Below are 14094 nucleotides of genomic sequence, written 5' to 3' on the forward strand. Positions count from 1 at the left end.
CAGTTTAAGATTAGTCTTGCTTTTAATCATTCAACTTTCATTGAATATTTCTTAACAGGTCGAAATGCAGGTGAAGTTTCACCGGTTCGAAAGGCAAAGGGTAAAACATTACATAAACAAATACATTATTCATGGACTTTAATTAATCAGTAATCCTTACTCAACGATCAAACACATTTAAATGTAAATGATTTCATCAGACCCTCCATCACACAACATTTAATATCCCGTCCTGTTGGAACAGACCTGTCGGAGAACTGGGTGAAGTCGGCCAGCAGGTCACATATCCTCAGGCCGCTACGCGCAGCTTTGGCCGAGTACACCGGTCCGATTCCCTTCTTCGTTGTCCCGAGGCTGGACAGGGTCAAGTGAGGAGAGAGAGAGAGAGAGAGAGAGAGAGAGAGAGAGAGAGAGGGAGAAATAAAAATAGATGTAGAATTAACAAGTGATGTCTCAATCTACAACAACATGTTTTTCTTTCGATTAAGTTTCATGATTCATCATATCATCCATATTATTACTGTAGAGCTCTTTCAGGGTTCCCACTCCCACACTTTTCCAGCTGCTACAGTCTGACAGACATGTTACTACTGTGCGCCATACATACACTAATACAGTGGTTCCCAACCTTTTTTGGCTCGTGACCCCATTTTGACAGCACACATTTCTGGCGACCCCGTGCAGTCACGTGATCGCAGCTGCCAATCAAGATGCGCCAGCTCAGATATTTTAATATGCTGCATTTGAACTCGATTTCTATTTGAGAAAGTGAAAATATAGAATACAGTCGTTTAAGATTGTGTGTGGTGTTCTTAATCATATATTTAAAAAGAATAATAATTAGTTAAAAAAACAAAATCTTATTTCTTTTATCAATTACTAGAGACTTAAGGTGAAAGGCTGAAAAACACTGCACTAATACATCCTCCGTCCCATTCATGCTTTGGAGAACTGTTCTTTTGTTGTTCATTTTTTTTGTTGTACATTTAACCAGCTTGTTTCTACATTTATTTCTCTCTCACCCCTAGAAGTCCAATTTAAAGATGTGCAGTCTATGTCTCTAACTTATCTATGAAATAATCTCTTACGGTACATGCTTAGAAATCATGACGAAGTTTTCATAGAACGACGCAAACATGTTTTTTGTTTTTAAACCAGGCCTACAACAGCATTCTGTTGCTCCTCGCTAGCCACTTTTTTTTGGAAAATAAATCCTTGGTGGGGTCTGAAAAAGTCAAATAGAGCTCTGTGAAAAATAATTTTCCAGGACATCTCAAGCTTTTGTCAGGATATTTGACTATTTTTTCTAATTTTCCATGTGTTTTCCATGACTGGAAAATTGGTCAACCATTTGGGAACCACGTCTTTAACACATCCAGGCCGACCCACAGGACCAAAGAGCTGAAACAGGAAGTGTTTTGGAGCTGTGAGTTCACTTTAGTGTACAGTGGACATTAGATCTACCTTCTCATACCTATAACGTGACATTTAACCACAGCCTGGTGGAGTGGAAAGAGCTGTTGACTGAGCAGTGAGTGCAAACATGTGACAGAAACTTATCTGAACAGCTCAGTGCTGTTGCTCAACACTGTCACCCTTTTTCTTTTTTTGCATCTCATTAGTCTCAACACTAAAATGTCCTCACACACAGATGTATCACTGTGAAGCTCGGTCGACTTTTTATGGACACAGTTTGCTCTCTTTATGTAAGAGGAGGACTACTCAAATAACATGTTCAACTAGTTAACCATTTACATATGACACAAGTCAACGAGCACCTCTCCTACTGTAGCTCGGCCTATTAAAAGGAAGGACCTGGCGCAGCAAAATTTTCTCACCCTCCCACCCCGACTCCCCCCCCCTCTCTCAAATGCAAACTACTGAATGCAAATAGCCAGAGATCCTATGTGCTTATTGGGTTTCATCATTAGCAGCAGTCTTAATAGAAACATGCAGAATTCAGACTCCACGTGTGGATGATGAGCTCGGTGAACATGAACCAAAAGTCAGACCAACAACACACTTTAGAGACGTGTTGCTGCTGGTGGTGGAGGAAGTGCTAAAAAAAACCCAATACAGTTATTTACATGCAAATGTTTTAGATAAGAAACTGCTCACAAACATTGAAACCTGAGTTAAGGGAGAGAGACTTAAGGGAGAGAGACTTAAAAAAAAAAAGGGGTAAAATCTTGATTTGAAAATGAACTGTAGCTGTTGGACAAATAAATAAATACAATTCTTGAAATAGAAACTCAGCAAACCAACAACAAATAATAAAAACATAAAACACAGTTACAGTTTGTCACAGAAATAAATGGATCCACAGACATGCAACAGACTCAGAGTGAAATATACAGTAACATACAACTGAGTGTCCTCAAAATGAACATACAGATGCGACACTGATCTTAGCTGCTGTGTCATGTTAAAGGACAACATTTTACACAGGTGTATGTGTGTTGTGTTTCTATAGTTACTAAAACAAAGTGTTATACAGTACATGAAATGAATGATAAGGGTTGGTTTCACTTGTTCTATGGGTTTTGTACATTTTGTAAATGGTACATTTAAGCTTGTAAGTCAGTGGTTTTATAAAGATCCTCTTTGAACTCTGAACTGATGTTTATGCATATTTACATTACATTTTAGGCTACGTTCACACTACAAGCCTTAATGCTCAATTCAGATTTTTTGTTTGGCTTCACATTACCATCTAAAATGTGGCCTACTGTATATCAGATTCCAGTGTGAGCGGTTTGCGGCTCCAAACTGACCCACACGCACAAAAGAACAATAACAACGACGCCAGGCGCAACAGCTGTTGTACAGGAAACATAGAGGGAATGATTATTTTCACTTTTATTTCGAAATGTCTGTGAAATGGAAGCTGGAAAATGTCTGAGCAGCTGCTGAGGAGGAAAAGAGTGAAGAAAAAATGCTAAACTCTGTATTTTAGTTTCAGTTAGGCTACCATTACTTTAAACCTCCTAAAGCAGCGTTCAGTTTATTAAGAAACAACGTCAACAAGGTTATTACAACCCAAAGTGTCCTTTTTATTTATAATCTCCTCTCCTTCAGCGCTCACGTTCTCACTACAGCTGTTCTGTTGTCGGTAAACACACACCGCTGCACGTCAAATTGTCCAATGTTTTATCAAGCCGTTTTTTTTATTGCTGTGTGTGTGCATGGCGTGTGTACAGTATGTGGTCCTGCCACCGCTTCTTAAAACAAAACCTAAAGTAAAGTGTAAAAGTCGCATCAAATCCGTCTTAGCTGTTCACACTGGGGTCACATTGGAAAAAATCGGATCTGAATCTGATTCAGGACCACATTTGAAAGTGGCCTGAATCTGATTCGAAAATGTCAGATTCAATGCGACTTGTGCTGTTCACACTGTCAAAAGCAAATCGTATATCACATGTCTGTCACATTTGAGCCAAGAAATCGGATTGAGATCACTTGTAACTGAAGTGTGAACGTAGCCATAGAGTTCTGTAGGTAAATAATTGTTTCTCTTTGGTCTTTAATCTTCTAGATATTTGCTTTTTTTGTACAGTTCATAAAAGAATCGCTACAGGAAACATCTCAGACCGTGTACAGACATGTAAAACAGAGTTTTCAGGCAGAAACACTTTAATTAAGCCTGAAGGCTGGCAGCAGGTGCAGAGTTAATATTTACAAACTTCAACATACAAGTTTACAAAACTAAATTTCCCCTGATTATATAATTTTCTATAAATCTGGAGCCCAGTGACTAAACTCTGCTCTGACGACCAGCAGCAGCAGCAGCAGCAGGACGGCAAATCCACCAGCTTGTTGAGCAACCTGCTGAAAGCTTATAATGACTGTGCCATTAAGGCACCGTGCTGGAAATGCATTCTCTCTCTCTCTCTCTCTCTCTCTCTCTAACACACAGACACACACACACACACACACAGAGTAGCTGGCTGGGTGTTCGGGGCTTTGGTTGCTGAGCTGGTAAAGACAACCCAGCTTTGAACAGGGATACACTCGGCCTCTCTTGAGCTTAATATTCTGAGCGCTCCTCAGACTCGGCTTAACATTCCTCACATACGTCGGTCTGGTTCACTGCCTGGGCAAAATAATGCACCAGAGCTAAATTGTTTTTAAAACAGTGTGGAACGAAACACAGTGGAGAATGCGTTGATTTACTACAGGAAACACTTCAGACTTTAGTGAAGAGTCTAAAAATATGAGTCCAAACAGGAACCAGACTGGTTTATTCTGTCTGTAACCTGCTCGACAGCTCAGGTCCGTCTGACCTCTCCAGGCAGAGCAGCACTCACATTATATGCACGAGTGTGTCACTGTGAGAACACATATTGGTGCAGTATAGGGATCATTATCGGCTGATTGTCATTGAAAATGTGAATAGAATTAACGTCATCTGCAACGCACGCCAAACATTATCTGTAATGGAGACAGTGGATCAGCCATCGTCAGTTAGAGGTGACAGTGGCTTACACCAGGGGTTCCCAAAGTGGTGGTTGCGAGGCAATGAGAGTGGGGCGGCGAGATGATTTCCAGAAATCAAATTAAAAAAATTATTAGAAATACCGCATTTTAGCTGTAGTCGTAAAAAAAGATAAAAGTACTAGTTAAAATTAAAAATAAAACCATGCAAATGAATTTTCCTCCTCATCTTTAGTTGACTACAGATCGTGTCTAAAAAATGTGGAAGATGATCTCTGAGTGGCCGTCTCCAAAATTAAACCTTCTCATTAGGAGAGATGAACGCTGAAACATAGTAATTCCCAAAATGTAAATTTGCACAGCAACAATGTTCACATGTTTACTCAGTACTACGGTTTATGGATATTACTTTGACTGAGATCTACTTCTTCTAATGTAATGTGTCAAAATTAAGTTTGCACATGACAGCAACAATGTTCACTTCTAAGTTACATGGATATTACTTGGACTGAGGTATTCTGCTTTCATCTTAGAGTAAATTGCTCTATGTAAAATCACATCCTTGCTGTAAGGCTGTTCTGTTCTTTTGTGTAGTCGTTACGCCCGTGTTTGGATACGCCTATTGCATGGCACCTCCAGAGATAGTGGGGGTCACAGTCTATGGCACCGTTATTTTGGGGGTCGTGGGGTAAAATGTTTGGGAACCCCTGGCTTACACGATTAAAGATGAGCAAAGCAAGAAGTTTTTTTTAAATCCGTGACCTTTTACACTCCATTCTGTTTGCAAACACAGTCTAAATATTTGATCGACATCCAAAGGTGTTTGCACCTCACAAAAATGTCGAACAGGGTGTTGGTGGTGACTCACAACAGCGAAATCCATTGAAATTACTCAACATTTTTTTTCCCAGGACATATGCAACGGCTGATTAAACCTGCATGTGTGTGTGTGTGTGTGTACATGTGTGTGTGTGTGTGTGTGTGCATGTGTGCTGCAGCCGTTTTTCAAAGCGACAGGTTTCTTACTTCTTGCCTGCTTGCTCTTGCCTCTGCTGTTCCTGAACGCCATCAACCGCTTGGTGGAAGTCAAACACTGCGGAGGAGGGAGAGAGGGGACACACACTCTCACGCACCTCAAAGAAGCAGGACTCACACACACAAACACACACCCTCACACTTTTTTTTTTTTTTTTGCATGCACACATTCAAAAACATTCACACATAGATTAAAAAGATAAAAGAAGTCCAAGCCTGGACCTGGGAGGACTTACCGATGTGAGCTCTGTCTGAGATGATCAGCCTTTTCTCCCAGCCCTTCACACCTACACACACACACAAACACACAAACACACTGTGAGTCTCCAAACTGCACATGAAAGCACAGTCACATGTTGTTGTGTAGTGTGTGCATAGTGTGTGTGCATAGTCGCTCACTTTTTCCTTTACGTTCATTCTTCTCTGCCTCTTCAAACAGGCCTGGAAGGTGGATCACGACACCATTGCCTGAGGTAAAATAAATAAAGCAAAACAACAATGAATGCAAAAAAAAATACAAACATCAAATACTCAGTAACTAAACATCATTTACACAGATTTCTGGCTTCTGATCCACTAAATCAAAGCCAACATCAATAGTCTTGTATTAAAAGGAAAAGAATTTGGAATGGAATAAAAAGACAAATAAATAAAACAACTTAGATTAAGTAGATTAAAAAAAATTAATAAAGTCGATAAAAAGCCAGACGAAAAAGCTGGTTCTTTCTGCTGAGTGATCAAAAGACACATGACTATGAGTTTTGTGACTTTGTGTTTAATTATAGGACCACAACCAGAAGACCAGAGGGCTCTTGGAGGTTTATACTGTACGATAAAAGCACAAATCTGATAAATACAGTAAGTAGGACTAAGAACATTAAGAGCTTTAAAAAAAGAACAAAAAAACCCCCATAAATCTTAAAATCATTTCTGAAGCAGACAGTTAGCCTGAACAGAGACTCTTTTCCGAGCAGCTGAGTTTTGGAGCAGTCAGCTGAGATTTTTTTATTAGGGGAGACCAGAAAACAGAACATAACGTTACAATCGTCAGTCTTGCAAATAAAAACAGCGTGTAGTCGACTCTCTGAGAGACAAACGGTCGCACTCTCACAATGTTCTTCAGATGGTAAGATGCATTTTTCAGGTGCAATGTGATATTGAGAAGAACCAGTGACTTCTGTTTGTCCTGGTTGAACTGTAGAAACATCTCTAACATTCATAGCTTCATAAGGTCAAAAATGAAGATGGTAAAGACACTAAATCACAATCCATAGTGGATAACTACCAGGTGTGGGATGTACTGCAGACGAACAACAAGAATACATCTGTCACATGTACTTGAGAAAGACAAGGTGTGGTTCAAGTGTTGGTAATAAAAACATTGCAGCTTAGTTTGGTATGTATGTGTGTGTGTAGCAGCTCGTACATTTGTCGTATCGCTGTTTAAACAAGCGTTTTTGTAAAAATCTAAACTGAATATTTGAACAAATCTATGAAAAAACTATGAAAATAATAAATGCAAAGTGCAGCATCGATCCAGGTGCATGTCATACTTGCTGCACTCTGCTGCAAGACTCTGAGTGTTTCCAGGCTGCAGAGGAGCATTAATGCGCCGCATCTCGACGAGGAAAAAGCAGAGATGTGATTAAGTATCGACGGATCATACGGCCATAGAGTGCATCATGCAGATGTGCAGAGGGAGAGGAGCCAGAAAAAAAGAAAGAAGGAAAGAAAGAAAGAGTAAGATGCCATTAGCTAATGAAGTTACTGCAGATGAGTGGATGTGGCGTGGCCGTCTGCAGTCTGGCTCCGAGTCAAGCTGATCACACACTCAGTGGAGCTGTCGCCAAAATGGAGGCTGTGAGAGCGGCGACAAGTCTCTCCATCGCTTCATCAAGAAAATAGCAAGAAAGGACGGCCTTGGATCTGAGTATGAATGTGTGTGTGAAGTGTGAAGTGTTACATTACACACCAATGAAGGCAGTGACCTTGGGGTTGATGATGCCGCTGGGGAGGAGGTGAAAGTCGTACTCCACCGAGTCGACCACCACAGTGTGTCCTGCATTGTTGCCGCCCTGCAGAGGAAAAAAAAAAAAGAAAACAACGAGCGATGAGAGGAGACAAACACAGACAAGGAAGAAAAAAAAAAGAGAAACGTACGAGGCATGAGGCCGATGTGGGCTCTGCAACTTTGTTTAGTGGAGCTGCGAGGGAGGGAAAATAGTTTGGCAGGTAGCAACAAGCAAATACACAAACCACTGTCCACCCGTCTGTTAGTCGTCGTGTGTGTCTGCGTCTCTGCTGCTGTTGCTTAGAGACTCGCTGTGCACTCAGATCTCAAGTTAAAGGTTCGACTTCAATGTAAACGAACTGACAAAATGTTGTTCCGAGCAACCAGGGAAAAGTCAAACGGAGAGTTGGCTCTGTGAACTGAACATTGTGTGTGTCTGTGTGTGTGGACGTGACGGGGATAATCCCTCCAGTCTCAACATCGACATCCAAAACCAAGGACGTGTCCTGTCAGGACCTGCTGCTCCCCCACGCATACATTCAGAAAAAGAACAGTCACCATCCATCACCAGGCTCCAACAAAGGAAGTTTAATCACATGCTATCGCTTCTTAGCCGATAAATGAACTGCTCCGACTGGGCGAGCTGGAACTTCGTTACACATTTCACTACGGCGTGCATTTTAACAACTCTCTGACTCACCTGTTGTTATCAGATAAAGGCCATGACCTCATGAGAAACTTTTTAACAACATGTGACATTTAATACAATTCATCCGACTTGTTCTGTTACACAAAAGCAAAAATGCTGAGCTGAGATTCTCCAACTTTTTTCTGAATGTCTTTGCTGGTTGAAGTAAAGAAGATGTCTGGAAAACATCACCTTGAATTGGGAATATCATATTCATTGCATGGATTCAGAGATTAATCAGTGACGAAATATTGGTGCATGATAAACTCCAAGCATAGACCTAAATATTAGCATTTTCGCCTTTAATAAGGATTTTAAAATCACCACCATGTGCACCATTTCCAAAAAGCTGTAGCTGTTATGTTTTCATACATTACTTCATTACTGTTGATTTGCACCTTAGTCACACATTGTCATGTCTGCTACAGCATACCGTATGATGTCCAAAATTCAACGTAAATCCATAATATCCATAATAAATTTTACTTTTTTACCACTCCTCTCTGACAATCCATACGATGACGTGCCACAGTATAGTAGTAGCGTCTTGTTTTGTGTTTTTTAGGGGTCGGGTTATGAATAAAAAACACAGGACTGAGCCCTTATAGCAGTGTTTTTCAACCTTGAGGTCGGGGCCCCACGTGGGGTTGCCTGAAATGTCTACTGTAGTAATTGATTAAAAAAATGACTGATTTAACTAATTATTATTCTTTTTAAAATGATGATTAAAAACACCACACACAATCTTAAACAACTGTATTCTATACTTTCACTTTCTCGGATATAAATCGAGTTCAGATAAAATGCAGCATGTAAAAATATCTGAGCCGGCGCATCTTGATTGACAGACGTCGCCGGAAATTTGTGATGTCAAAATGGGGTCACGAGCCAAAAAAGATTGGGAACAACTGCCTTATTGTGTGTTTATGTAATCATATATCATTGTATTCCAGTGTTTCTCCTCATGCTTTTTAATAAATTGAGTTAAATTAACCATCTGGAGTCAAAGAAACACTGTAACAGCCACCTGTGACAACTGCACAGGCCTTTTTACATGTTTTAGTCTCAACGGGAGAACATGTGCGTCGTTCAAACATGCAAAGCCTACAGACAGTATGCATCTACTGAGGTGCTAATGTGGATGATGCGTGCAGGCCTGCGCATGATTTAGCACCACTGACAGAGAGAGAGAGAGAGAGAGGAGTTAAAAATGCAAAAGTGGGGCCTGGAGAAGGAACAGCGAGTCCTCACAGAAGAGCGTCACAATGTGACCTGCTTTGCCCCTGTTGACGTTACGCTTTAGATTTCAGAGCCATGGAGGTCACACTCTGCAGCTCGCTAAGATACAAACACACAAATGGAAAAAAAACCCCCAAAAACAAGAGGATGATTTGCCATAAGGACCTGAGGGAAAAAAGGAAGGGACAGATGAGTGAAGGAAAGTATTCTAGGTATTATGTTTAGTTGTTGGTTTTTTTTTTTGCTGTGATGATAACGCAGCTGCAGATCCATTCATGCCTCGGCAGCTTGCGTCACTGCTCACTAACCTGCGGTGCCAACTCAACAAGTCTGTCCTGTGACTGGGATGCGTTCCTAATGCCGTAGCCGGTGGGTATAAATCAAGCCCAGCATGTGCTTCGGCCACAAGGGGTTATTCCTGGACACGGCAGTACCCTGAAGGTGGAGAGGGGTGGGAATGAGGGGATGGGAGGGGGGTGGGGGGCAGATGCCTCTCCTTTTTAGATGCTTTTACGATCCGCCCCAGCCCCCACACACAGAACCTAACTCCGCTTTTCATACAAGTCCCATGATCGGCTTCTTACTCCCATGTCGAGAAACTCAACTTCTGATACTCAATCTCTGGCTCTTGTGCGTGTGGCCTGTGCCCCGCTGCGGAACGGGAGGGTAATAAGAGGTGGTCCAACGTGGCCCACGGGGGCAAAAATACATCACAGGCTGAACACCAGGCTGATAAACTGATACTGTTTATCAAGTACTATAGGGACGTCACAATTACTTGTTTTCACAATTAATCGCGGTATTAAACATCACAATTAATCAATCGTAAAGATCCCAAAATACTGTCACTTTCCAAAAAAAGATTTTGTCGGAACCAACTTTGTTTTCGTTCTGTGCGAGTTGTAGAACAGAGACGCCAGCCTGTAAAACATGCACGAAAAAGTAGCAGCTCGAGGAGGAAATACATCTAATATTTATTATCAACACCTGCAGGATACCCACCCGTCTTTGTACGCCAAAGTAAAGGTACTGTAAATGCACAGATATTGGGTTAATTTACCCTCTTAATTAATCTAATGTAACACTGAATTGGTAGAAATGTACATGTTAGTGTGCAATTTGTAATAAAATAAAATTTAAAAAATGTAAATAAACCTAAAAAAAATTGATAATTTTGAATATTTCAAACATTTCCTGTGGAGGATTAATAATTGGTCCTATATTAATAGATATTTCTTAATTAATGCATTATCATTGTAATTATCAATACCGCAATTATTTCTCTGACAATAATGTACCACAAAAATCTATAATCGTGACATCCCTATCTAGTACCTCTTAAATGATTGAAGAAAATGAATGAAGAAAATTGAATTTGAGCCCACTCTGGGTCATAAAATTAGTGTAATAACTCATCTTTCAGACGATGTAGGCCAAACTTTGTGCAAAATTCTATTTTTGATTAAATCCGGGATGAAAGTGTGTATTTTTTTTTCCGCACTGGATAATGCGGGCGCACGGATAATACGTCAGCCTGCTCACGATTCACCAGCCACTGATATTGGATCCGTCATCCGTCATTCAAACGTCTGAGACACACACACACCGAGCTCGGTCTCGCCCCAAGCTTTGAATATCCCGCCCGCTCGATAACGACCAATCAAATTCGTTTTCCTCACTCGGGTAAACTCGTGTTGCAGTTCGTGACAACTCGGCACGATAAACAGGACAAACGGCCATTTCTGTACACCTTTAAGACTTGCTATCTGAACCTGACCTTCTCCTTCTCCGTCTGACAATTCTCAGCTATTGGTATGAAAGGGCAGACATGGTTTACAGGTGATTAGAAATAGGTAATCAGTCGTGTGCATGACAGTTGAAGAAAAAACTAATTATTGCCTTAATCTGACTATAACAGGACAACAGAAGTGCATGTTAACGCGTTAGTCCGACTAATACCAGACTTCTCCAAATCTGCCTTAAACACCGAGATAATGCGTTTGGAAACTGGTTTTCTTCTGCATGTATAAACGCCTTCATCGGACTGAAACTGGACAATGCATGTGCGCATGCTTCACAACAGTAGAGACGGCACAAAGTGTGGCATAGAAACCGGTCCGAACCGGCCTGTGCTGATGCGTTAGCACCGATTCAGTCCATTTCACATAGTGCAATCAGTGAGAAGATGTGTTATTGTATATATAAAACAAGAGAGTCCGACCTGACCCGAGTCATTCATATATATTTTCAGCCCAGATCGACAACTGTTATTTATTTCCAGTTATTTAGTACGTGACAGAAAAGTCAACTAGACACGGGACGGGTCTGTATTAACCCGTTGAAACGACACATATCGCCACCTATTGAGGAGACGGACCCTATCAATTATTTGATTTTCCCTGTTACATGTAAACTGGGACAAGAGCAGAACTCAGAGGAGACGCTCAAATCAAGCGATGAGCATTAACGTACTGTGTAAACGTACTGAATATAATGATCATCCTCGACTCGAAGGAGCTGTGCAGAGACTTTCAGCACATTGTTTTGGTTTCACGCCTCGTTGTCATGAGGTGAGAGAGAAGCCAAAGGGACAGAAATTGTCCTCAGCTGTTACTGGAAACCAAAACAGAGACGAAAGGTGAGAAACTAAAAAAGAGGAGGGAGGGGGGACATTCACATTTACAACAGGTGGCCAGGAACGTGTGTCCGCTGGGTGTGTGTGTGTGTGTGTAAATGGGCAAACTCATCACATCAACTTTATAAGGTGATGATATGTCAGATGTTGTTATTACAGATTGTTTCCGCTGCGTCTCGAGTGCCAAAAAGAAAAGCACGAATACCAAACAAGGTTCACTCTGGTGATTTAATATTGTGCGCGTTGACGATGATGAACACCTTTGTGCTTATTGATGATCAGACGACAGACTGGGAAAACCACCACATCTCCACATGTCACGGTAGGAAAAAAAAGCACAGGTGTCCGTAATAAAATGAGTAATGTCAGAAACTCCTCTTGGTACCAGACGTGCTGGCTCACTGTCTGGTCATCACTATAATAGAACGGAGATCTCGTTAAAGGGATAGTTCAACATTTTGGCCCATTGCCATAATCCCTATAGTTTTAGCAGTAGGTTCGTTACCTTTAATTGTCGGTGCAAGCTGTTTTTAGAATGGCGGAGCAGAGCCGCGAGCTGCTCAGAGCTACGCTACGGAGGCTAATGGGATTTCTTGGTTTCCCTCATCAAACTCATCAAATACACAATCCAACAACTCCAAAACGCTCTCGTGGACTAGTTGTGACCTGCACATTCACCACGCTATGAGATAATAACAGAACGTTACCAGACAGAGTTGTTTTAGAGGTAAATTCATGCAAAACAGCTGATGCGCGTTCCTGTCGAGGGCAGTTTTTCAGCAAGCAGTCTCTGCATTTGCCTCGAAAACAACTCTGTCTCTTATCTTAGAACAAATTGTACATGTTTTCAGTAATAAACTATTACTTACTGTTTGTTTTGTTGCTGAGGTTGTGTTATGTTGTGTGCAATGGGATGTGTATTGTTTTGTCTTGGCTTGTTCTTGTGAGTTTTTATATCAGGACCTTTGGGAAAACTTTGGGAAATGATTTTATCTTCATATAACACATTTGCATACAAAAGGGAAACAAATAATTATTTTTAATCACCAATTTAATTTCCTGACCTGACTGCCTGAATGATCGCTTTGTGTATAAATGAGTTTATTACAATAAAGGATCAGCATCTGGCATTTTCACTTCAGAAAAAAAAGATTAATTAGCTAAACAGTTGCAGCCCAATTTATGATGTAGATGAACTTTACAACAACAATTAATTGTGGATTTTTAGAGGCTATAGTCCTCGCTGCAGCCGGCCCCCGTATCCAACCCCGATCCTTTGCTGCGTGTCATTCCCCCTCTCTCTGCCTCCCCATTTCCTTTCTCTCTCCACTAAAAACTATCAATTAAAGGCAAAAATGCCCCGTCCACCCAAAATAAATTATGGATTTTTCTTGCATCAAAGAGAACAAGACTGAAACACTGTTCATTATCCTGCATGAAACACATGTTGTGTACAACAGTGTGTCTCCGAGCAGCAGGGTGCCATGGCCATGGTGAAAACAGAAACCGCCCCCTGAATAGGTTCAAGGTCTCAGGTTCATGCCCTGATGCACGGCTGGAAACCACCAACACTTTAGATGTTATTATTAAGAAACTGGAGCTACTTTTGTCAGTTCACTGCGATGTTTCTCTCCTCTGCTTTCTGTGCGACCCTATAGACCGGAAGTAAAGATAGAAGACGTAGCCATCTTGTCAGTGTATGACTATATTTAACTTTGACAATAAACATCTGAAAATCAGGCCAAAATATCAACGTCTTGTGTCCAGGACGCTCTGACACCACCATCCTGTCTAAATGACGTCATGTATTCAAATTGTCACCACAGTTTTACTGTGTGTGTGTGTGTGTGTGAACGTGTCAGATTTTAATCAAGATAATAGTATACCAGAAGTTTGTCTCGATCTTTAAAACGGAGACACAGTTCTTCCCATGACTGATGTTTCTACTAACAATTTATCATGCTTCTAAAAACTAATCATCACACAATATATCTTCATTAGATGTCCCAATTAAATCTCTATTTACTAAAATGTGCAGTGGGAGGGCTCCAA

At 41.0% G+C, this 14094-nt stretch overlaps 1 protein-coding gene across 1 annotated transcript in view; it reads right to left on the reverse strand.

Moving 5' to 3' along the window:
• The window catches only part of adss2 (adenylosuccinate synthase 2), a 30957-nt gene that overhangs the window by 11246 nt on the left and 5617 nt on the right, over positions 1 to 14094 (reverse strand). The window contains exons 2-6 of the mRNA XM_085799609.1: positions 7442 to 7544; positions 5869 to 5937; positions 5706 to 5756; positions 5461 to 5527; positions 247 to 354 (exon numbers count right to left, since the gene is read on the reverse strand). Coding sequence (XP_085655735.1) covers positions 247 to 354; positions 5461 to 5527; positions 5706 to 5756; positions 5869 to 5937; positions 7442 to 7544 — 398 coding nt within the window. The remainder of the gene's footprint in view (positions 1 to 246; positions 355 to 5460; positions 5528 to 5705; positions 5757 to 5868; positions 5938 to 7441; positions 7545 to 14094) is intronic.

This window comes from Trachurus japonicus, chromosome 15 (genome assembly GCF_045865225.1).
Source record: "Trachurus japonicus isolate A0001 chromosome 15, Traja_1.0".
Classification (NCBI taxonomy): Eukaryota; Metazoa; Chordata; class Actinopteri; order Carangiformes; family Carangidae; genus Trachurus; species Trachurus japonicus.